The sequence below is a fragment of the Globicephala melas genome, chromosome 20 (genome assembly GCF_963455315.2).
Source record: "Globicephala melas chromosome 20, mGloMel1.2, whole genome shotgun sequence".
Classification (NCBI taxonomy): Eukaryota; Metazoa; Chordata; class Mammalia; order Artiodactyla; family Delphinidae; genus Globicephala; species Globicephala melas.
The window spans coordinates 33,453,376-33,479,117 of NC_083333.1; the positions used below are offsets into that span (position 1 = coordinate 33,453,376).

A 25,742-nucleotide genomic window follows, 5' to 3' on the forward strand; every position below is an offset into this window, starting at 1 on the left:
ACACAAATGGGCCTCCCTGTTTTCAGTTTTGTCCCACACAGCAGAAAGGTTGATCTTTGTAAAAGTTAAATTGGATCATGTTGCTCACTGCTTGAAATGCCCAGTGGTTTCCCATCTCAGGTGCTAAGGGCCCCCATGGAGCAGCAGCCTCTGAATTGCTCCCTGGCTGTCTCTCCCCTCATGCAGGGCCCCCCACCCCGGTCCCTGACACACGGAGCATATAGTACTCCTGCCTCTGGGCCATTGCCCTTGCTCTTTGCCCAGAGGTCACTGTGGCCCTGGCTCATGTCCTTCAGGCCTCAGGTCAGAGGTATCCTCCTCCTCTGGTCCTCCTGCCCACCTCTCAGACCTCTCACTCTGCTCTATGTGCTGCTCCTTGGCTGTGCCTATATGTGTTCACACGTGCACTGTGGGTCCTCCGTAAGCACCACCAGGCAGGTGCCCCACCGGGCAGGTGCCCCATGGTCTCGCTCTCTTCCTGCACCTGTGTCCAGCATGGACACACCCCAGGATGAGAGAACAAAGGTTTGTAAGCCCTTTGGGTGGGGTGTGTCTCCTCCACATCTCCGCTTTCAGCTGCTCCATGTAAAGAGCAGTGATGCTGCTGAACCCCGAGAGCATCTCCTGGTGCTCTTCCTCTGTCTCAATGGATCGTGCATGCTGCTTCCTTTTGGCCCCTTCTTTCACACGTGCTGATGGGACGTGGCTGCCGGGTCTGCTCACTGCTCTCTGTCCAACCCTGGCCTGTGACTGGTATACAACGGGTGCTTACTGAGCACTCGGAATGGATGGAAGGGCTGGTACAAGCCCCCTCTGCTCTGGAGCCTTTTCTGACTATCCCAGTGTCGGTGACCTGTTTCCTTCTCAGAACCGTGTGGTTGTTACCATTTCCACTTGCCTGGCATTGTCCATCTTTTCATCAAGGGGCCTTGTGTCTACATAGGAGGGACATTGTTGAGACACATCAGTTCAATGGGACAGACTCACCCTCTTCATACCTATAGGCCTGGGTTCCCTGCATGCGGTGGACACTGTGTGTTGACGAAAAAATGTGAAAAGCAAGTGAACGTTTCTAGTGAGCAGCCTTACATAAGTTCAACAGCACACAACACATACTCCGAACACAGTCAGTTACTTTATCACACGGAAGCTTCCGAATGCAAGGCAGAGTGGTGGTTGTCCCCCACCAGAGCACCAGGACCTCGGGACAACACACTGGTCACTTTGACAACTGGTTTGAAAACATCAGTTATACTTGATGGGATGCTCTTTCTTTTGATCGACTGTGTTTTGTTTGAAAATGAAAGGTTCCCCACTTATTATGGGTTGGCCAAAAAGTCCGTTCGGGTTTTCCCGTATGGAAAACCTGAACGAACTCATTGGCCAAACCCAATACTTAAATTCTCGTCTCAACACCACCTAAAATCTCTCCCACATATAATAAGTATTTAACGAAACTACTTTTCTTCTGTCTAGGAGATTCTGCCAGGCCTTTGTTTCAAAGCAGTGTTAACCCCTGGGGGTTTGTACTATAACCACAAACACATCTACAGCACATGAGACAAGAAGATGTCGCATTCAGAGGGGCACGTTAATTTCCATTTCTTTAGAATGGGTTTTTACACAGAGACCAAGTGCCGGGCTCTGCCACCACCGGAGCCCGACCTGCCTGCGGCCTTCGAAGCTTCCCGCTCACTCCAGGCCCACGGCGTCGGGACGCTGACCCGCGCTCCTGCGCCCCTCCCCTCGTCCCCTCCCCACGCTCCCCTGGACCCTCCCAGCGGGCCCTCCCCACTCTCCTCCCGGAGGACCCTCCCCCTGCCTCGTGGACCCTCCTCACGGACTCTCCCCACTCTTCTCTCCCTCCTCGCCAGCCCGCAGACACTCGCGGTGGGGTCTCACAGCCATTGCAACCGTGGAAACGCGTGGATTTCGGCTGGTAACACGAGGCAGGCTCCGGCCACGCTTGAGGATGCGCGCGTGACGGCAGCGGCAAACCACGGGGCCGGTGCGGAGTGTGCGGGCCCCCGCCCCCTGCCCCCGCCGACCTTGACCCCGGCCCGGCCCCCGCCCCCGCCCCGTCCTGGTTCCCCGCTCTGCGCGGCTCCGTGCGTCGGCTCGGCGGCTCCAAGGCCGCCCTGCTCCGTACCGCGTTTTCCAGGCCGCCAGAAGCCGCGCCTGCGTCGGGCGCCGCGGCCGACGTGCGGGCGCACGGCCGGCGTGCCTCTCCATTGACCAGCCTCTGGTAGCCCCACTGCCGTGCACCGCCGCTATAGGCGGGTGCCGCCGTCAGTCACGGGCCCGGCGCCGGCCCGCGGCGCGCCGCGCGTGTCCCGCCCCTCGCCGCCGCTCGTCGCTCGCCGGCCGGCGGCCTCGCTCGGCCCTCAGCTCCGTGGCGGCGGCGGAAGGCGGCCCGGGCCCTCGCAGGCCCATGGCGGCGGCCGCGGCGCTCCCGGGCGCGGGCGGGCCTCCCGCGGGCGGCGGCGCCGGGGGCGGCGGGGGCGCGGGCGGCGGATCCCCGCCGGGCGGCTGGGCCGTGGCGCGCCTCGAGGGCCGCGAGTTCGAGTACCTGATGAAGAAGCGCTCGGTGACCATCGGGCGCAACTCGTCGCAGGGCTCGGTGGACGTGAGCATGGGCCACTCGAGCTTCATCTCGCGGCGCCACCTCGAGATCTTCACGCCCCCGGGCGGCGGCGGCCATGGCGGGGCGGCCCCGGAGCCGTCGGCGCAGCCCGGGCCCGACGCGGGCGGCGACTTCTACCTGCGCTGCCTCGGCAAGAATGGCGTGTTCGTGGACGGCGTGTTCCAAAGGCGCGGGGCGCCGCCACTGCAGCTGCCGCGCGTGTGAGTGGGGCCCGGGCCGGGGGGGGCGGGCGGACGGGGGTGCGGCCTGGCCGGCGGGACCGGAACCCAGACCACGACCTCTACCCCGACCCGGACCACCGACTCGCGATCCACGACCCCCCTACCCCCACCCACGACCAGGAGGACCCAGATTTGGGTCCTGACCACCCCCCGGGATCTGCTGCCCCCACCTACAGGACCCAGTCCCCGGCCAGCGATCCCCGCCTGGACCTATACACGAGTAGGACACAGTCAGGACCCAGACTCGGAGCCCCATTCCGACCCCAAGCCCTTGTCCATCTTCCCAACCAGGACCTAGATCCCCGACATCTGGGTTCGTTCTTTCTACGGCCAGAACCAGACTCAGATCCCATCATCCCGACCGGATCCCAGTCCATGACCCCAATGTCCCGACCTCATCCACCGTACCCACGACCGGAACACAGACTACAATTCCTGCTCGGGACCCCCATCCTCACCTATCCAAAGCTGGAGGCTCAGGCAGCTGTCCACGTGGGCTGAGGTTTTCTGGGGTACTCTGTGTGTTCTGGGAGTTCGCATATAATTTTCGTAACTAGCATGTAGGTAGTATGGAATAGAAATGTAAAACTCTGGTTGGTGGAACTGCTCAAAACAAAAATCTGTGTCTTCTTAACTGCCGTTGGGTTATCTGTTACTTTCTTTTTGTTCTACACGTTTTCAGTAGTGTATTATTTCAAGCGTGTGTTTTTTAAGCTGAAAGGACTTCTTTTTCTCATTGTGCTTTTTGTAGCCTAAAAATTGAAAGCTCTTGAAGCATGATGGATTTTTAAATCTGTGCTCTGAACCTTAAAATGTTGGAAAACTAGATACTTTCAACATACTTTTTAAAAAATCAATTATTTAGAAATTTTTATAACGTGTTATAGAGTATAATTAAGTGAGCTTCTTGAGGAACTGTCAATCCTGCTACAAAGCAGTTCAGCTTGGTTCTGTGGTTTTGTGAAGTTATCATTTAGTCTGCTTGAAAAACAAATTTGCTCTCTAGGAAATGCTAGTTATTCCTCAAGGGCTTTCTAGATTATTCCAAGTAGAACCTTTCTCCATAAACTGGAATTTTTGACTGCTTTCAGTTGTTGGAGATGGTGATAAGAGCTCTTGCTTTTCTTTATTTCTTCACTTTTGTATGTGGGTGCTGTGTTACTGTTTAGCCTGGAAAGCTGCACCAGCTAGTTCCTTAAATCTTGATGGGATGGTTATTTTTCAAACTAGAACGCTGTTTGTGTGTATTTGTACTGTAGATTGCATAAAATCGATAGTAGGGACCTGATGGCAGCTTTTTAATTTGATGGTTTGTTGTTTACAAATAACTTGGCATCACAGCAAAGGGCATTATATTTTTACTCTGAGGACTTTGAGGTTTTTAAAGAAAATTCTGTAATTACCATTCAGCCAAAACCATTTGCGTTGACATACCAAACATGGAAATAAATTGATTTTTCTGCGAGGGAGCAGAATTCAGACTTTTGAGGAGTGGAGTGAGGCTTTCAGAGGAGATGAGTAAGAAGGGCGATGGGGGGACTTCCCTGGTAGTCCAGGGGTTAAGACTCCACGCTTCCAATGCAGGGGGTGCGGGTTTCATCCTGGGGAGCTAAGATCCCACGTGCCACGTGGCAGGGACCAAAAAAAGAAAACCAACAACAACAAAAAACAAAACAAAACAAAAAAAGGTGATGGGTAGATGCGGGGTCTCTGGCCTTCATCTCCAGCTAGTGTACAGTGGACCACCAAGCCTACCACCAGCCCTGGACTTCTGGGCCTGGGAACCTCTGCCCATACTGACAGAGGGGAGTGGTTTTTTTCATGGAAGGGGTTTTGGCAGTTTTACAGTGTGAGATGAGTGGATAACTGTTAGGATTTTGCAGCACCTCCCTTTTTGTAAGGCATTGTTTCCAAGTTGGTGTAGGGTGATCATAGATACAGGTTATAGGAAAAAAACTGTGTAAAGACGATTGGTGCTAGCTAAATGCAGAGAAATTGTTTTAAAAATCTTTTATCTTTTTCTTGAAATTAATCTCAGTTTTATGTTCCAAGTTCTTTTTAACATTAAAAAAATTAAATTGTGAAAGTTTAAAAGCAAATGTAACTTAGAGTGATTACGCAGAGGTTGAAATTTTTTTTCTTTTTGGCCACGCCTAATGCATGCGGGATCTTAGTTCCCTGACCAGGGGTTGTACCCACGCCTCCTGCAGTGGAAGTGCAGAGTTTTAACCACTGGACCACCAGGGAAGTGCCCAGAGGTTAATAAGTATTCTTACTGTTTGTTTCATACTTGCTTACTGAATTGAAAAATCACTGAGGAGTTTTAAAAATATGACAGCCTATGGTTGCTCTCTTATTTGAATAAAAATGACTTTATTCCAATTTTAAAATGAACTTAAATTTTGTAGTTAGTATTAAAAGTTTATATACAGAGAACTTGGAAGAGTATATAAACACTTTAGGCTTAAAGTATGGTTCACTATTTTATTAAAATACTAAAGTATTAATTTGGGAGGAATAGAGGAAAATGAGGAGTGTGATCCTGTATGTTGGTGTCGTGAGTATTTTAAATGGTTTGGGTAAGATCTGAGTACAAGCACCTTCTCCACGGTGGTTGGTAAGTTCCATGCCTAGTGAGGACCCGTACGTGAGTGTGTATGTTGCGGGGGCGGGGGTTTGAGCTGAATATGTACAAGAGTGCCATAGTGTGTGGTTTTCCAGAAAACAAGTGATTTCCAAAAATCCTTGGTTTTTGGCCAAGTATGCAGGGCTGTGTGTACAGAGATGCAACTTTTTCCTCCCCAGGAGCGTCTGACTTGTTGGAGGTTCAGGTGTTATTGGGACTCGGGGGGGAGGTGGTCTGTGGAGTGGTCTAGGTGGGGGAGCCCTGGGCCACCTGGGCCGGGCTCCTGAAGTGGGCAGGTAGAGTGACCTTGCAGGTGTGGCTGGGCCAGCATCCTGGCACTGGAGAGATAGAATTCAGGCTGGAAAGGACTTTGGGGACAGGTTTGTGGAGCATGATGTTTGCCTGGGCCTGGTGGGGGAGCATTTTCACAGTGGTCAACGAGAGAATGAAGAATGTTCTCTTTGAGGACAGGGTCCTTGTTTGTCTAAGGACCTGGTCTGGCGCCTGAGTGAGCAGTAAAGTGTTTCAGGAAGATCTGTTGGGCAGGAATGTCTGGTTTTGCTGCTGTTGCTCTTCTTGTGGCCATGGTAGCAAACTAAGCATAATTTATAAATAAAAATAAACAACTCTTTAACAGTTGTTTATACTTTGAAATGTCAAGTGAATTTGATGTATTTTTCGATCAGTAAGATCCTAAATATCTAATAGCCAAGCATAAATAGAACAAGTTGAATTTACTATTGCCCAAAGATATTTAACATGCAGAACTGCAGTTGTGTTTATTTAGAAAGTGACCCTGTTTCTATGCTGAATTAACTGCCTATGGGTTGGTGATACAGCAAACCTCCTCTTTCTTATGTGGCATGTTTTATCTTGCAGATGAAGTTTGGTAATGTCACACTTGAAGACTTCCTCACTAAATCACAGGTAGCATCCTCTAAGGTGAGGACAGGAGAAAGCTGAGCAGACAGTGGCTTCTGGAGCTTCGCAGGTGAAGACTCCAAGAAGAGAACTGAAGGATCTCACAGTGACTCGGTCCTGCTTAGATAAAAGGGATTGGGCAGAACCAAGTTTCCCAGAGAATACCAGTACCAGGAAGAAGGAAATAAGAAGGGGAGTGCCAAGAGAGGAGAGCCTCAGGAAAAGGACAGTGACCTGCAGTGTCACCCTCCATGGGAAGCCATGGGCTTGGTGATTAGGATGTTTTGGAGGATGAGGAAGGAGATGGGGTGTGGGACTCCGGCGTGAAGAGAGAGAGGAGGGAGTGGGTGTGTAAGAAGTGTTTGTGAGGGGGTGTGTGTGGATATTCTAAGGAGGGCAGAGGCGATATTAGGGTTAGAAGGAGTAGAAACCATGTGGATCACCAGGGTGAAGTGGGTGGGGGAACCACTGAGAGATGTAGCTGAGGCCCAAAGAATGGACACAGATGAGGTGTGGAGGTTAGAGTTCCCAGTAGGAGATGATAAAATGAGGGTGTCTTCTTTTTTAAAAATTTTTATTGGAGTATAATTGATTTACAATGTTTTGTTAGTTGCAGTAAAGTGAACCTGTTACACAATTACATATATCCACTCTTTCTTAAATTCTTTTCCTAATATAGGCCATTACAGAGTATTGAGTAAGAGTTTCTTGTGCTATACAGTAGGTCCTTATTAGTTATCTGTTTTATATATAGTAGTGTGTATGTGTCAATCCCAGTCTTCCAATTTATCCCTCCCCTACCTTTACACACCCCCACCATAACCATAAGTTTATTTTCTACATCTGTAACTCTATTTAGGTTTTGTAGATAAGTTCATTTGTAGCCTTTTTTTAAATTCTACATATAAGCAATATCATATGATATTTGTCTTTCTCTGACTTCGCTCAGTATGAGAATCTCTAGGTCCATCCATGTTGCTGCAAATGGCATTATTTTGTTCTTCTTTTATGGCTGAGTAATATTCCATTGTATATATGTACCACATCTTCTTTAACCATTCCTATGTTGACGGACATTTAGGTTGCTTCCATGTCCTGGCTATTGTGAATAGTGCTGCAGTGAACACTGGGGTGCATGTATCTTTTCGAATTATGGTTTTCTCAGGATATATGCCCAGGAGTGGGATTGCTAGCTCATATGGTAGCTCTATTTTCAGTTTTTTAAGGAACCTCCATACTGTGCTCCATAGTGGCTGTACCAGTTTGCATTCCCACCAAAATGAGGGTGTCTTCTTTTATTTATTTAACGCTGCGTTGGGTCTTTGTTGCTGTGCGCGGACTTCCTCTAGTTTTGGAGAGCGGGGGCTACTCTTTGTTGTGGTGTGCGGGCTTCTCATTGTGGTGGCTTCTCTTGTGGAGCACGGGCTCTAGGCTCATGGGCTTCAGTAGTTGTGGCACATGAGCTCAGTAGTTGTGGTGCACGGGCTTAGTTGCTCCATGGCATGTGGGATCTTCCCGGACCAGGGCTTGAACCTGTGTCCCCTACGTTGCCAGGCGGATTCTTAACCACCGTGCCACCAGGGAAGTCCCGAAGTTGTCTTCTGAGAAGACCTAAGCGGAGCCACTAGTGAGGTCTGGCGTGTTTTTTTGTTTCAGGGCTGCAGGGTTGGCTGAAACACCTTCATTTTATGACCTGAGACTGACCAGCTGTAGGCAGAGCTAAGATCTGGGGTCTAGGATGGCTGGAGTCCAGGACCCAGAAGTGGGCGACACGTAATGGCAGATCCATAGCAGAGCAACGGAGGTGCTTTACACTTCGGAAAGTGCTCAGTTTACAAATTAATTGCTTTTAATGACCACTATGTATTTTTTTAAAAAGCTACAATATATATTCATTTGGCAAATTGAAATACATTTTTATTATCACTGATTTGTAGACATTGGGAACACAGTGCAGCTATTTTAGCATAATTGTTACTTGACTAAGTTAAAAATAACCCAGTAACCAGCTTACTTGCACTTTACCTGGTGTTTAGTAGTTCTTCTAGTGGTAAAGCTCAGTCTATTCATTTTAATGTTTACTTAAGGAATAGTTTAAGATGGTTAGATTTTAAATAATTTTAATTTTTAACAGAATTTGAAAACAAGCGTACATGGTGGGACCTGTCACCTGTAGTGGTCATTTGTGTGCCAGCTAACTGTATCAGGAGAAGGCAAGGATGGGCTTTGGGGCTGGACGGACTGGAGTCAAATTCCAGCCCTGCCGCTTAACCTGAGTTTTAGTTCTCTTACTTTTAACAGGGATAATAACTGACATTGTGTGGCACGGTTAGCACCATGCCTGTGCCCTTGCCCTTGTTAGACATCAGGGGCTGCTTGTATTTTATCTATCACAGTGTCCTGGTGTGGAGGGGCCTATGGAGATCTAACGTGACAGAAAATATGACATGGGGGTGAAAACGTCCTCAAGGGGCCAGCACTCTCCAACTTGCTCATAGCTCCACACACATGCACACGTGTGTGCAGTAAATTGATCAAGAGCCTCTGGGAACAGTGAGCAAAGTTTGAAATTTCTTCAGCTGGGAAAAGTTGTCTTTTCGCTGCCAGGACCTGAGGATAAAGCCAGGCCATGGGACGAGGATGGTGTCGTCCAGTACGCCAGGCTACGAGAGGTCTGTCTGGGGGTGCCCTCTCTCCCAGAGCCTCTGTTCTGGTTCTCCTCCACTCCAGTATGTCGGCTTCACCACAAACCTTCCCAGTTTCAGGAGGAAAGGAAAAGTGCCTCTGCCTTGGGGGCAAAGTCAGGAAAAGGAACTGGTTAAAAGTCATGTCCTGTTTGCCGCCTGATTTGAAGGATTCTTGTTCATTAATGCCATTGGCCAAACTCATTTTGTAAATGAAGGATGGCTTCTCTGTCCAGTCGAAGAACTTTGCAATTTACAGTATACTGTTTTTCTTTTTAAAATTGCCTTTTTATTGAAGTGTAATGAACCGCATACACTTTTTTTTTTTTGCGGTATGCGGGCCTCTCACTGCTGTGGCCTTTCCCACTGCGGAGCACAGGCTCCGGACGTGCAGGCTCAGCGGCCATGGCTCACGGGCCCAGCTGCTCCGCGGCATGTGGGATCCTCCCGGACCGGGGCACGAACCCGTGTGCCCCGCATCGGCAGGCGGACTCTCAACCACTGAGCCACCAGGGAAGCCCCCGCATACACTTTTTTAAAGAAATTATTTCTCATTTATTTATTTTGTTGCGCCAGGTGTTAGTTGTGGCAGGTGGGCTCCTTAGTTGCGGCTTGCCGGCTCCTTAGTTGTGGCAGGCGGGCTCCTTAGTTGCAGCATGCAAACTCTTAGTTGTGGCATGCATGTGGGATCTAGTTCCCTGACCAAGGGTCGAACCCGGGCCCCCTGCATTGGGAGAGCAGAGTCTTAATCCACTGCGCCACCAGGGAAGTCCCACAAACCATGTTTACTTTTTAAAATTTTTTTATTTATTTATGTATGTACGTATGTATGTATGTATGTTTGTTGGCGTTGGGTCTTCGTTGCTGTGCGCAAGCTTTCTCTAGTTGCGGCGAGCGGGGGCTACTGTTCGTTGCGGTGCGCGAGCTTCTCATTGCAGTGGCTTCTCTTGTTGCGGGGCATGGGCTCGAGGCGCGTGGGCGTCAGTAGTTGCAACATGTGGGCGCTAGAGCGCAGCCTCAGTAGTTGTGGCACACGGGCTTAGTTGCTCCGTGGCATGTGGGATCTTCCCGGACCAGGACTTGAACCCGTGTCCCCTGCATTGGCAGGTGGATTCTTAACCACTGTGCCACCAGGGAAGTTCCCCCATATACTTTTGAAACTTGGGCCATGGTCTCTTTCTTAGAGGCAGTGAGGACCTGAAGCTGGGCTCCCCTGCAGCCCTCGAATGTCAGCCGTGTGCTTTTCAGACATTCAAAGTGCTGTGGACCCCCTAGGAGGGATAGGTCATGGAGCCCATTCTTGGGACTAGCCTGTCAGCAACACTTTCCGCTGTCAAGCTGGGTGAGGCAGAACGTTCCCTCCTCATCACCTTGTGCTGGAACTTGTCTTCTTGTTTGACTTTCTCCCCTGCTGGTCCTCCAAGGTGGGGACCAGGTCCTACACGTTTTTGTACCCCCTGGTAATGGCACAGATCCATCATCACTTGGTACATATATAATATACATGTGCAGGGACTTCCCTGCAGTCCAGTGGTTTAAGACTTCACCTTCTAACGAGGGGGGTGCAGGTTCAATCCTTGATCAGGGAGCTAAGATCCCACATGCCTCAGGGCCAAAAAACCAAGACATAAAACAGAAGCAATATTGTAACATTCAATATAGACTTTAAAAATGGTCCACGTCAAAAAAAATCTTAAAAAAAAATAACATACATGTGCCTGTTGGCTGCTGATTTAGGACATTACTGTTACTTGAATATTCTCAAATGTTGATCATTTAGTGTCATGATTCTAGTCAGGTGTGGCTCCCCCATTTATGGTACCCTGTTCATCAGCAGGTCTCATCTAGATACACAGTTGCAGAAGCACAGCATAGCTTCATGCATAATTGGTGGAAATATTCCACAAGACGAGGCAGCAGCCTCAGTAACAGTAGCAAGTTTTTCCACTGTGAAAATTCAAGGATTCTTGCTTTGCTGAGGAGAAAGGTTTTTTTGTGTTTTAAATGAAGAAAAGAGGATTTCTAAAATAAGGAAGCTTTTAGCCAAAGCAATTAGCATTTTGGATAGTATTCTTATCTGTTTAACATTTTTGTGTAGCTCATGTTTTCTTTTATGTCTGGGTTTTGGAGAGTTTACAATATCTTAACGATAATACAGTAAGTCAGCTCCCACACTTCTGGTCCTAGTTTTTTTTTAAAAAATAAATTTATTTTTGGCTGCGTTGGGTCTTCGTTGCTGTGCGCAAGCTTTCTCTCGTTGCGGCGAGCGGATGCTACTCTTCGTTGCAGTGCGCGGACTTCTCGTTACAGTGGCTTCTCTTGTTGTGGAGCACCAGCTCTAGGTGTGTGGGCTCAGTAGTTATGGCACACGGGCTCAGTAGTTGTGCCTCACGGGCTCTAGAGCACAGGCTCTGTAGTTGTGGTGCATGGGCTTAGTTGTTCCGCAGCATGTGGGATCTTCCCAGACCAGGGCTCGAAGACCGTGTCCCCTGCATTGGCAGGCGGATTCTTTTTTTTTTTTTGCGATACGCGGGCCTCTCCTCACTGTTGTGGCCTCTCCCGCTGCGGAGCACAGGCTCCGGACGCGCAGGCTCAGCGGCCATGGCCCATGGGCCCAGCCGCTCCGTGGCATGTAGGATCCTCCTGGACTGGGGCACGAACCCGCGTCCCCTGCATCGGCAGGCTGACTCTCAACAACTGCGCCACCAGGGAAGCCCGGCAGGCGGATTCTTAACCACTATGCCACCAGGGAAATCCCTGGTCTTAGCTTATAATGAGGATTTTTTTTTTTTTTTTTTTATAATGAGGATTTTTTGAATTTGCTAATGAAACACAGTACACCAGGGCACGTTGAAGGCGGCACACATTGCCATGTCTTTGATTTGAAGCAGCTTGAGCACCATGACAAAGTGTTACTGCCATCATCCCCGGACGTGGCTGCAGGGAGATTAGAAAGTACCTTGTAGGAAGCTCCCTTTCCTAGCATGCCTCAGTTTCTGGAGTATATGTTTGGTGCCCTGCTGAGAATTCCATAGGGATTTTAGACATTATTTGGCTTTTGCTGCCGTTTGTCATTTGCAGAGTGCTTCTGTATCTTATCTTATCCAGTGAAAGGTATCAGAGTACAACAGTGGTTCTCATTGGGGTACCCTTCCCTTCCCCAGAATATTCGGCAATCTCTGGAGACATGTTAGGTTGGTACGATTGGGAGGGGGTGCAACTGGCCTCTAGTGGGCTGGGGCCAGGGATGCTGCCAAAAATAATGCGATACACAGCAGGATGATCCTGCCCCAAGCATCAGTGGTAGGACGGTGGAGACCCCTGGAGCACAGTGATCTTAGCAGTCAGTAACAGTGGGATGTTATTCTTAACCCCATAGATGGTGAATTTTAATAACTTACAAATGGTACCTATTTAAAACCTTTAAAGTACCAAAGCGTTTGTTTCTAATTCAGTGGCAGGTGCCTTTCTGAAACGAAGCCTGAGGTGGAGAGGCCTGGCATAGAATCTTTCTCTTTGCAGCTTTGCAAGGATGCTCACAGGAAGCAATCCTAAATCTTAACCTGGGTTGTAAGGAGATTGGCCTTAGTACTTTGGGGAGTAGCCTGATGTTCTCCCCCTTGGAATATGTGCGCTCAGGCATATCCAGTGGCTTTAGTTAGGTTGGTCAAATTACTTCACAAGCATTTACGGTTAATGAGAAGAACATTGAGTTGTCTTAGTGGAGTTGTTCCAGTTTTCTGTGGTCTTGGTTCTCCTGGAAAACGAACTGATGGTGTGAGGGAGTGTGAATTAGTGTCACTACAACCACACTGTGAAAGACTGCTGTCAGATGCCATTTTCTCATAGTATTTAGTCACCAGTAATCGGCAGTATGAAACTCATCTTTTGACTCTTGAACAGATGGGATACAGAAAACCCTAAACAAGTAGGTTGGAGACTGTTGTGTTTTTCTGGTCTTTTTCAGACTGTAATAGCATTTTGAGTGCATAAGTGATGTATTAAAAATACTATGTTTTTGCCACTTCTAAACTTTTGGAGGATGTTAGGTTTATGAGCATCAGTTTTACAGCTGTTTGAGCTGGGTGGAGGAAGATGTGGTTTAAATGTAAACTGTCCATTCTGGTTCCTCCTTGAGTCTTGTGTTCCCATTTTGCCTAGTCTCCTTCTGGACTTGCCCACATGTGTTTTAAACACTGCTCATATCCCGTACCTTGGCACTCAAGTGTTCTGTGGGCTGGGCTCATTCATCCTCAGGTTGTACACTTACCGGGACTGTGGCCTGTGACCTTGAGTAGTGCCAGGAACCTGATAAGGACTCAAGTGTCTGTTGGTGAATTTGTTTGTAGGCTGCAAGGTTTGTGTTTGATAGATATTGCACCAAAGGAAACAGTTTAGAACAGTTATAAATAAAATTAAATTCACTCTTTGATTCTACAATTCCCTGCACTTGTCTTCTTGTTTATATTGATGGTGGACCATCCTAAGTGGGCTTTTTGGTTTTGTATATATGTTTTTTAAAGTTAAAGTTGATTGATACATGGAGGGGGTCAGGGGAAGCCTGGATACATGTGGACAGAATTTCCTGTAGTTGAATAAAAATGTCCTTGATGATGTGCATTGATCATATAACGGTTGTCATGCTGCAGGGTAACTTCTGTAGACCTGTTCCAGGAGCAAGTCAGACCATGCAGTTTTCTTTTCTTCAGTGTTGCTCCATGCTAGACAAGGTGGATCTAGTCTTGCCTACATCCCTGCAAATATGTCTTCACTTCTCCCACAGAGCAGGTGCACAGATCCTGGCTCCTATGGCCTCGTGCCTTAGGCTGGAGGAGGGCCAGTCTCCTAGTGGTTCTTCTGGCTTAGGACTTTTGCAGAGGTCTGGGGAGATCCTTCTGGGATTGCCCAGTCCAGAGCGTGTCCTTGTCCTAATGAGGTGGTCCAACTTTAACCCCCACTCCTGCCCCACCTCTGAAAGTTATACTTTATTTTCCATTGATCTTTTATTTTGTTCTCTCTTAAAAGTTGTCTTTCAGAGTGTTCATTTTCTCATTGATGCAAATTTATCTGTTAGTCACAGTTTTGAAAAATATCTAGTTCTTTATAACATCTGTGGGTTCCTAGTAACCAGGCATTCAATGTTTAGGGTTTCTTTTCCTGTGTATCTCTAATGGGAAGAGCTTTACTTTTATAAATAAATTTTTAAAATATTTATTTATTTATTTCTTGGTCTCAGTTGTGGCACGCAGGATCTTTGTTGCCAGGTGCGAGATCTTTGTTGCGGTATGCAGGATCTTTTAGTTGCGGGCACACAGGATCTTTTAGTTGCGGCATGCAGGATCTAGTTCCCTGACCAGGGATGGAACCTGGGCCCCCTGCATTGGTAGAGCAGAGTCTTAACCGCTGGACCACCAGGGAAGTCCGTATAAATAATTTTTAAAGTGATTTTAGTATTTTGGGAATGACGATTATTTGACCGCTTTTATTTGTGACTGGCTTGTATACTTACGCCATTATTTGTTAAAGTAGTGCGCCAAGCCTTGGTTAGAGTTGTTGGAGGACACCTCATGCTGTTGGAACAGCATCCTGGCTTGGCTGCAGATTAACTTTGGGCATCTGACTAAGCCTCTGTGAGTCATTGCATTGTCTGTAGGTTGAGGTGGAGCTCAACTGAGAAGGCTGGTTGAGCATCCCTCACCTCCTGGTGTCCAGTATCCCTAGGTAGCTCTGGATCAGCCTAGGTCTCCTTTCTGTTCTTTGGAGGGCAGCTTTCCAGGGGCTTCACTTAAGAATCACATCCCAGAGGTTGCTTGTTATTCCCCTCTCTGTGTTATTCTCCACAAACCTCTCCACGTAGGAAGGGTTGAGGGTGGGCTGAGAATGACTAAGGCAGGCACTGTATGCTCATCAGGCTACTGAAACACTGTCATAATGTCACTTTGGCCAAGGGAAGGCAAGAGCCCCTCCCCCTGTGGCTGAGCTATTTAATCTCTTAACCTCAGGGTCCTCTTCTGTAAATATGGATATTACTGAATCGACTTCATGGGGTTGTTGTATGGATTGCCTTTGCCTGACTTAGGAGAGTTGATGAATGAATATTAATATTCTCTAAAGAAAACATCTTAAATTTCTTGTCTCAAGTATTTTGATTGGAGAGTTTAATCCATTTACATTTAAAGTAATTACTGATAAGGAAGGACTCTGCTATTTGTTTTATTTTCAACGTCTTAGAGTTTTTTGGTTCCTCATTTCCTCCCTAACTGCCTTCTTTTATGTTCAGTTGATTTTTTTGTAGTCAACTGTTTTATCTTCTCATTTCCTTTTGAGTGTATTTTTAAGATATTTTCTTTATGGTTACCATGTGGGTTACATTTAATATCCTAAATTTAAAACAGTCTATTTTGAATTGATATCAACTTCAAAAACAAAAACTCTACTCCTATACAGTTCCTCTTTCTCCCTTTTATGTTTTGTCACAAATTACATCTTCATACATATGTGCCAAATAACATAGTTTTTTTTTTTGTTGTTGCGTTTTGCATTTTCCAGGATCTTAGTTCCCTGACTGGGCATTGAACCCGGGGCCACAGCAGTGAAAGTGCCGAGTCCTAACCTGGACTGCCAGGGAACTCTCAGATTTATAATTATTTTTATGCATTTGTTTTTCTGGGGTTTTTTTTGCAGTATGCGGGCCTCTCACTGTTGTGGCCTCACCCGTTGCAGAGCACAGGCTCCGGAATTGCAGGCCCAGTGGCCATGGCTCACGGGCCCAGCCGCTCTGCAGCATGTGGGATCCTCCCGGACCAGGGCGCGAACCCGCGTCCCCTGCATTAGCAGGTGGACTTCCAACCACTGCGCCACCAGGGAAGCCCCATTTGTTTTTTGAATCCTGTAGGAAAGTGGAGTTACAAACCATAGTCACAATACTAATTTTTATGTTTTCTTATGTGTTTATCTTCACTAGAAATCTCTTTTTCTTTGTATGACTTTGAGTCATTGTTTACTGGTCTTTCATTTCAACCTGAAGGACACCCTCTAACCTTTCTTGTAGGGCAGGTCTAGTGTTAACAAACTCCCTCAACTTTTGTTTATTGAGGAATGTCTTAATTTCTTCCTTGTTTTTGAAGGACAATTTTGCTGAATATAATTCTTGGTAGGTCGACAGTTTTTTTTGTTGTTTGTTTGTTTTGTTTTTAAGTGTCATTCCACTGTCTTCTGGCCTCTGTGGTCTCTGATAAGAAATCAGCTGTTAACCTTATTGAGAGTGCTTGTATATAACATGTTACTTCTCTCTTGCTACTTTCAAGATTCTTTCTTTGTCTTTTGATGGTTTAATTATAATGTTTCAGTGTGGGACCTCTGAGTTTATCCTACTTGGACTTTGTTGAGTGTTTTGGATTTGTAGGTTCATGCCCTTTCATCAAAATTGGGACATTTTCTGCCATGATTTTTTTTCAAATATTCTTTCTATCTTTTTCCCTCTTCTTTTGGGACTCCCAAAATGTGTATGTTGGTCTGCTCGTTGATGTCCCATGAGTCCTTTGGGCTGTGTTCAGTCTTTTTTCTTTCTGCTCCTCAAACTTGATCATTTCAGTGGTCCTATCTTTTAAGTTTGCTGATTCATTCTTCTGCCTGCTCAAATATACTGTTGGACCCCTGTAGTGAATTTTTTCAGTTACTATACTTTTCAGCTCCAGGCTTTGTTGGGTTCCTTCTTATACTTTGTATTCTTTATTGATATTCCATTTTTGTCAATACGTCGTTTTCCTGATTTCCTTTAGTTCTTTGTGTTTTCCTTTAGTTCTTTGAGCAGCATACTTAACACAGTTGTTTTAAAGTCTTTATCTAGCAAGTCCTGTCTCTCACCTTCTTCAGAGATGATTTCTGTTAATTAATTTTGTTCCTTTGAGTCTTACTTTCCTGTTTCTTTGTGTGCCTTGTAATTTCTTTGTTGTTGAAAACCGGACATTTGACTGTTGTAATAGTTCTGAAAATCAGATTTTCCTCCTTCCCTAGGGGTTGCTGTTTTTCATTTGTTGAAGGCTACAGGACTCCTTTTTGCCTAGTGATTTTCTCAGACTGCTATTGCAAAGACTGTATTCATTGACAAAGTGATCCCTGAAGTCCTATTTCATGGCTTGTGTTCAGTTGGTGGGGGTTTTTGTTGTTGTTGTTTGGTTTTTCTTTTTTTTTTTGGCTGTGGCATGTGGGATTCTAGATCCCCGACCAGGGATCAAACCCATGACCCCTGGAGTGGAAGCATGGAGTCTTAACCACTGGACTGCCAGGGAAGTCCCTCAGCTGGTGTTTTGACAGAGTTTTCCTTGAGCACCAGGAGCTCTCCCATCTCCCAGTCTTTGAAAGTTGTCTCTGTGCCTGGGCCCTCCTTCAACTTTTGGTCAGGTTTGCACTGTGCTTGGGGATCAGCCGAAGGTGAAAGCCCAGGGTCTTCTCAGGTCTTACATGAGCATGCATCTTGCGCTGGGTATCTGTGTGGCTTTCTTAATTTCCCAGCATGCACTGTTACTCCCCCCACCCCATCTGTTTGTATTTAATCAGACAATATGCAAAGTATTTAGTACAATTTGGAGTCCCCCTCTACCCCCTGCACTGTTACTTTTGAATGTCCTAATTTCCCAGGAAAACTCTCCCCAGCTTTTGCCCTTAGGCAGTGTATTGTGTATTTGGACTGTAATCTTTTGCCTTCTGCTCTGGGGCAGATTTGATTTTCAGTGTTTTCAAGCTTTTTCAGCCTGAGTTCTGAAGTAGGCAAAACACAGAGGTGCCTGTGTCAGTCCTTCAGGTAGCCCTCAGACGGGTTGGAGCAGACATATGCAGTAAATTGTCCTAAGATATGCTCTGCTCCCTAGGACCAGGGAAACAGTCCCACATTGGCAACCCAGGCTGCTTCACTTTAAGACCATTTATGCTTTAAGACCAAGTCTGCTGCTGCCCTGCAGAGGGGATGGACAGGGGTAGCAAATTCTAAAACTTTCCTACCTTCCAGTACCTCTTTCTCAATTCAGCACTTAGTGGTTACAGATTTCTGACTGCTTTGCAGGGTTTTCCACAAATTGGTTCTGACCGTTTCTGCTTGTTTTTCTGTGTGTGTGTTGTGGGGGAAGAGAGCTTGGAGCTTCCTACTGAGCCATTTTGCTGATATCACCCTGATTGATTAGTTCTTGCCAGTGAAATTTTTAATTCTTTTAATTCTCATTTTTCACTGAGTATGAAATAGTCCAGTTGATTTCCTTGCATTTAGAGATACGACAATATTTGAATAAAATCAAACTTATTGTCTCATTTTTTAAAAAGTGAAATAGAGTGCGACAAAATTTCTAAATTACCTTGAGTGCAAAATGACATGAAAGTCACACTCTCATTCACTTCCAATAAGTATGTCTTGGCTATTCTTAGTAATTTGTTAGGGTCTATACTTTGAATCAGAAGTTATGAAATTTCTTCAGGAGTCTTAACACTGTGTGAAGTTGATTCATTTTCTTTAAAATCCCTTAGAAAAAAGTTAAGATCATAATAGTGATTTTGTTAAATGTTTCTTAGTACCTGCAGGATGTTTTGCATAAAGTAAGAAATAATTTTGCATTTAAGTTATTACAGATGTTTTCAAATGTTGCCATGTGTAGGCCAGTGGGAAAGGGTGAAGTTCTTACATATAGATGGTACCGAGGATGGAATGGAGGCTGTGGGGCACCAACCTGCAGCTTCTGCTCTCATTTGCTCTGTGAGTTCTGTTGAGTTGATTCCTATCCCTATTCCAGTTGAGAGTTGAGGCTTGGAGGTATTAACCCAAAGTTGCATAGGTTGGAAATGGCAGAGCTGAGATTCGAACCCACATGCAGTTTTCTTGCCAGTGTTTTAAAGCCCTAAGCTTTACTCAAGGCCAAGAAAAAGCCATTGGTTGGAAGATGGGGAACTCTACAAGTCAATCTAAAATTGGCTTTTTTTTTTTAATCCAATAAGATGTTTATTCAATTTATTTATTTTTGCTCTTTTTTTTTTTAAAAAAATTGAACTATAGTTGGTTTACAGTGCTGTTAGTTTCTGATGTATAGCAAAGTGGTTCAGATATATATATATATGTACTTTTTCAGATTCTTTTCCATTATAGGGTATCATAAGATACTGAATCTAGGGGGCTTCCCTGGTGGTGCAGTGGTTGAGAGTCTGCCTGCCAATGCAGGGGACACGGGTTCGTGCCCCGGTCCAGGAAGATCCCACATGCCGTGGAGTGGCTAGGCCCGTGAGCCATGGCTGCTGAGCCTGCGTGTCCAGAGCCTGTGCTCCGTAACGGGTGAGGCCACAACAGTGAGAGGCCCGCGTACCGCACCAAAAAAAAAAAAAAAAAAAAGATACTGAATCTAGTTCCCTGTGCCATGCAGTTGGACCTTGTTATTCATATATAGTAGTGTGTATCTGTTAATCCCAAGCTCCTAATTTATCCCTCCCCAACCCTTTTCCCCTTTGGTAACCATAAGTTTGTTCTTTTTTTTTTCATAAGTTTGTTCTTTATGTCTGTGAGTCTGTGTTTTGTGAATAAGTTCATTTGCATAATTTTTAGATTCCACATATAAGTGTTACGATATTTGTCTTTCTCTGACTTACTTCACTTAGTATGATAATATCTAGGTCCATCCATGTTGCTGTAAATGGCCAGGTTTCATTCTTTTTTATGGCTGAGTAATATTCCATCGTATACATATACCACATCTTCTTTATCCGTTCATCTGTCAGTGGTTGCTTCCATGTCTTGGCTATTGTAAATAGTGCTGCAGTGAACATTAAGCTGCATGTATCTTTTCGAATTAGAGTTTTCTCCAGATATATGCCCCGTAGGATCCAGAGTGGGATTGCCAAATAATATGATAACTCTATTTTCAGTTTTTTAAGGAACCTCCATACTCTTCTCCATAGTGGCTGCACCGATATACATTCCCACCAACAGTGTAGGAGGGTTCCCTTTTCTCCACATCCTCTCCAGCATTTATCATTTGTAGACTTTTTTTTTTTTAATGTATTTTTTGGCTGCGTTGGGTCTTCGTGGCTGTGCGTGGGCTTTCTCTAGTTGCGGCAAGCGGGGGCTACTCTTTGTTGTGGTGCGTGGGCTTCTCATTGCAGTGGCTTCTTTTTGTTGCAGAGCACAGGCTCTAGGCACGCGGGTTGCAGTAGTTGTAGCGCACAGGCTTAGATGCTCTGCGGCATGTGGGATCTTCCCGGACCAGGGCTCGAACCTGTGTCCCCTGCATTGGCAGGCGGATTCTTAACCACTGTGCCACCAGAGAAGTCCATTTGTAGACTTTTTGATGATGGCCATTCTGACTGGTGTGAGGTGATACCTCATTGTAGTTTTGATTTTCATTTCTCTAATAATAAAATAAGCTTTTTAATAGCACTGATTTCTCTAATCTGTTTTTTGCATTTAGATATGTAAATTACTCATGGCCAGGGAAATACTATATAGTCATTGAAGTGTGTTTATTCACATAGAAAGGAAGTCTCGTATTCAGCAGGAAAAGTTAAAGAACAGTGTGTGGTGTAATTCCATCGTGTATGTGTATGTGTGTGGCATACTTGATGCATATCTGCCTTTAAAACAGCATTAAGATGGTACGAATGCTTATCTTCAAATGGGCATAACATTGAGAGGCCACAACAGTGAGAGGCCTGCGAACCGCAAAAAAAAGGGCATCATGGGTTGACATTGCTGTTTTCCTTTTTTAAAAAATTACTGTAATGAGCATATGTTTCTGTTTAATATGAAACTGTTGCATCTAAAAGTTGACTAGTCTGATTTAGATTAATGTGTTCTTTAGGCATATTAGTTATTCATATTCTGCAGCAAGTGAACTGCACTCCCTGTGGCTTCTAGACCTGCCTTGTGACTGTGAAGTGGCCTGTGTATGTCATATAATAGGCTGAAGACCTGTGATGATATAGGTGAATATTTGCTTATTTTGTAATACTCTTTTGACATGGAAGAACATTTAGTCTCGCTTTGAAATGCTATGTGTGTCTTGTTCGTAGAATAGGCTGTGTCCACAGATTGTGGCATCTGTGCCCATCAGTAGATGATGTCACTGCTTTTCAGCTCTTAGGAATGAGTATTTTAAAAATAATCTCCAATTCTCAGCGATGTGAGGATTGCCCTCCTGCTCTAAAGGAGGAATAGGAAGTAACATGAAGTCAGTTATTGGCATAAATGTTACATGGCCCCCACGTGTTGAAATTTCTGTGTTCTGTTTGCATTGCCTTCATAGGGCAGTCTGATGGGGATTTTATTCTTTAGATCTAACTTTCTGATTGCTAGCAAGGAAAATCCGATTCATCAAAAATAAATTGTTTATTTGTTGGGCTTGTGTTAAAGTTTTTATCTGTGGACATAGGCAAAGAAAGCTTTCTTTTCATGTTTGAAAGGAAAGAGGGATTACTTTTCCTGATTTTGCCCCAGACCATCCTGTCTGTTGTTGGCATCTGTACTTTGGACAGTTCAAGGTCACTCTTCTCCTTCCGTGTAGTAACTGTGCCTTTTTTAGGTGTCTGGGTACCTGCCCTTTCTCTGGTTGGGGTGGGCCCAGGGGGCTTCAGATGGGGAGCAAAGCAGGGGCAGGGCCTCAGGGCACCTCCAGTTTAGAGAGGTCAGTACTTTTTTTGTTTTAAAACACTGATACTCAAGCCTCACCCCTAGAAACTCTGATTTAGTTAGCCTGGACTGGAGCTTGAGCATGGGCAGTTTTATTAATTAATCAATCAATAAATTAATTAATTTTTGGCTGCTTTGGGTCTTCATTGCTGCGCGCGGGCTTTCTCTAGTTGCGGCGAGTGGGGGCTACGCCTCATTGGTGGTGCGGGGGCCTCTCACCACTGGGGCTTCTCCCGTTGCAGAGCACGGGCTCCAGGCACACGGGCCTCAGCAGCTGTGGCTCGTGGGCTCCAGAGCACAGGCTCAGTAGTTGCGGCACAGCCACTCCACAGCATGTGGGATACTCCCGGACCAGGGATGGAACGCGTGTCCCCTGCATTGGCAGGCACATTCCCAACCACTGTGCCACCAGGGAAGTCCCCAGTACTTTAAACTATAGTAAATGTTGCCTCTCTCTGATCTCAAGTCTCTCCCTCACAATAAACAAGAATCCACGAGGAAACTCCTTGGCTTTTCGAGGGCCCAGCAGTTGAGCTTCTTCAGGCAGGGCTATGATGCGAGGGCCAAGAAGATGTGGCCCTGCCTTGGTGGGAGGGAGCATGTGGGGACAGGGAGGCTGGGGGTAGTTGGAGTAAGGCACAGTCTAGAAAGCTCCGTGTGTGGACTGATGGGCATGGGGCCTGAGGCTAGGGAGTACCCTGCCTGCCCAGGAGTTTGTCCTTCGTCAGCCAGGGAGCTCTGGTGGTCTGAGCAGGACGATCATGACTACACAGCGGTGGGGTGGGGGTGGGGGATTAGGGTTAGGTGCTGCACTTGAGAAGAGGGGGCCTGGAGATGGATGCAGAGCCAGGCCTAGGTTTTGCTGCTCGTGACTAGACAGAAGCTAGCAGCGCCTTAAAAAGATCCTTGCACAGGCCTGCGGGGCAGAAATCTTTTGGAATTCCGAATGCTTTGGGATTGTAGAAGGGTGACCCAGTGCTTAAGTATGAATCAGCTCCTGGGGTCTCCTGCAAAGGCTGGGCAGTGCTACCCCTCAGTCATATCCTGTTTCTGCAGAGAAACATGTACATTGCCGCTTTCAGATCAGGCTCTGTGGCCAAATGAATAACAAAAAAACCCAGACTTTGGTGATTTCAGAATTATGGATGAGAGATTTTGTACCCATGGAAGTGTATTTCTCTTTCATTTTATTTTTTTATTTTAATTTATTTTTTGTGGTGGGGTGGCTGCGTTGGGTCTTTGTTGCTGTGCGTGGACTTTCTCTAGTTGCGGCGAGCAGGGGCTACTCTTCGTTGCAGTGTGCGGGCTTCTCGTTGCCATGGCTTCTCTTGTTGCGGAGCACGGGCTCTAGGGAAGAGGGTTTCAGTAGTTGTGGCGCACGGGGCTTCAGTAGCCGAGTGGCTCCTCAGCATGTGGGATCTTCCCAGACCAGGGCTCGAGCCCATGTCCCCTGCATTGGCAGGTGGATTCTTAACCACTCCGCCACCAGGGAAGTCCCTCTCTCTCATTTTAAAAATATGAATTTACTATGGCTCTTGTCTTTGTAGTGTTTGATGGCCAGCATTCCAGCATTACCTCTGCATTCCAGGCAGCAGGGTGAGCACTTCCTGGAGTCCCAGGCACTTCCTGTGCATCTTCTTGCTTAGCACTGGAATTCATGGCTCTACCTGACTGCAAGAGCATGTGGGTAAGCTGGCAACTATAGGTGCTCTTGCAAGGAGGGAGGGAGCAGGGATACTGTATGGTGCAGCTCGCGGGAGTGAGGGGGGTGTGGGCATCAGGCAGACAGACGTCTAGGCTCTAGTTAATGGTTCTGGCTGCTGCCATTGACTAGTCTGAGCACATGGGAGACAGAGCAGGTGCTAAGCCCTGTCCAAGAGGATAACACAGATCTTCTGGCTTACGTATATGCCCTTTATGTTTTTCCTTCTGGCATTAATGTTCTAGTCTGGTGGTTTTTCTGGTATTGTCCTATAGTTTTTTTTGTTTTGGTTTGGTTTTTTTGTCCTATAGTTTTCACTGTCCTTTCTTTGTTCTGTGTATTTCTTGTCCTGGGTCCCCTTTGACCTGCGGAGTGCTGGAATTCAAGCTAGTTGAAGCAGAAGCTCCACTATGGAGGAGGAGGGACTGAGGTGGTCTCAGGTGCTACTCAGGGCCTGTGATGTCTCCATTCCCCACTGTCTCCTGTGTCTTTCTCGGTGGTGATGTCCTTAGGCTCTTCCTGCTTTCCCATGGACCTGAGTTCCCTCCTGGCTGAAGGGAGGGGAAGGATCTAGCCTGGTGCTCCCAGGAGGTCACCTGTTTCAAAACATGAGAAGAGGTGGAAGCATACTGGTTGGTTCTGCGTGGGCCACAGGCTGTAGTGGACAGGGTGCTGAGACCAGCACCTCAACAGGACCGGGTCCTGTCAGAGGGCAGCACATGCTGCGGGGGCGGGGAGGTCCCAGGAGTAAACCTACACCTTAGTGTTGCCCTAACCGATGGGGAGTGGCTGGATTTCGTTTTGGACCTGTTGAATTTGAGGCACTGGTAAATCCCCAGGATTTATTATTAAGGCACAGGTTTCTTTGGCCTTTCCAATTTTGACATCAGCCAAAAACATAGCATTTGGGGAGCAGATAGGATGTGCAGTGGAAGCTGAGCTTGTCTCTCAGACTTGTGGGGCCTGTGGTCAGAGTGCCCTGCCCAGGTTCGGGATTCTCAGCCCTTATGCTCCCCGGCCGCCGCCTTTGCTCCCTCCCTCTGCCTCGCACCCCTCACTGGCCTCATTACTATCATTTTGGTGATGTGTTGGCCCTACTTGGTGCTTAGAACCTGAGTAAGCCCTGCTCTGCAGGCGAAGCGGGAGCCCTAGTTGACTCAGCCCCTTACTGGGATGGGCTGTGAGGTGGTGCCAAATGTCCAACTTTGTTCGTTCCCACCTTTGGCTCTTTACCAGGGGTACGCATTACCGTCATATGGGGGTCTTTTGAAAAATGGTGCTTGGACCCTCCCTTTCCCTGCAGAGACTGGCGGAGGGGACAGTGGGAGGGATGTGTGTGTGTGTGTATACTTTGGAAAACCTCTCCAGCAGCTTCTGATAGGCACCTGAGGTTAAAAAGCACTCTCCAGGAAAAAGCATATAAAACTTAGCAGTTGCTGCAGAAGGCTCTTCGTGCGTCATGCTCTGGGCATGTGTTTGAGGGCGGACCTCCAGCACACAGCTGAGTGGGGCTGTGGGCTAGAGTTTAAAAGATCAAATTAAGTTTATTTTGAAATATTGTAAATTTTAAAATAATATAACATAATGCTTGCAATAGAACATTTGGAACCATTAAAGGGGTTAGGAAAAATTACCTGTAATCTCACCATCCGTAGATAGCCACTGTTGGCACAAAACATATGTGCATTATTCAATGAATAGGTTTAAATTTGTTTTTTAAATAGTAGAGGCTCCCTTTATAGATAGGATTTTTGTCTCCTCTTTTCACTCAGTTACTTTTTTTCATGGTGTTAACTCTTAAAACATGCTGCATGAGCTTCCTTCTGTTGGACGTGCTGTGAATTACCTTATCATCCCTTGTGGTTCAACATTTAGATTAACTGTTTTTGCTATGAACAATACTGTGATTGAATTTTGAATTAGTAGATTCTTAGAATTGCTGTTCCTGTGTCAGATGCACATTTCTGTTTTTAAATGTTCTTTCTGTTTATTAAAAGTGACATGTAGCACCATTGAGTTCATTTTGCAAAAGGAAAGATCACCCTGATTCTACCATCCTAGCAGTTCTCTTCATTCTCCCAGAATCCTCTTGTGGTCCTTTTGTTGTCTGTGACATATGAATGGTGGAAAGCTGCCCTCTGGACTGCTGCTAGGGGCTCCTCTGTGTATTGTGTTGTGGTATAAAATAAAAGAGCAAAGTGTTTTGCTCTTTTTATATGGAGTAGAAACCCCCATCCAAACTTAAGATACCTCCTCCAGCCATGCTCAGCCATGGGCAGCCCAGTG

The 25,742-nt window shown here is 46.5% G+C and overlaps 1 protein-coding gene and 1 non-coding gene across 3 annotated transcripts in view; one reads left to right on the forward strand and one right to left on the reverse strand.

Annotated features, from left to right (window-relative positions):
- The first annotated feature begins 2,431 nt into the window (after positions 1–2,431).
- FOXK2 (forkhead box K2) overlaps positions 2,432–25,742 on the forward strand; it is a 69,457-nt gene continuing 46,146 nt past the window's right edge. Inside the window, exon 1 of one of the 2 annotated variants that reach the window (XM_030843296.2) lies at positions 2,432–2,844. In XM_030843296.2, the coding sequence (XP_030699156.2) occupies positions 2,432–2,844 (413 nt within the window). The remainder of the gene's footprint in view (positions 2,845–25,742) is intronic. The other variant, XM_060290206.2, reaches the window with a different exon arrangement.
- Positions 14,442–14,514, reverse strand: TRNAG-ACC (transfer RNA glycine (anticodon ACC)). Its single transcript has one exon. It is a non-coding gene; the product is annotated as a tRNA-Gly (tRNA).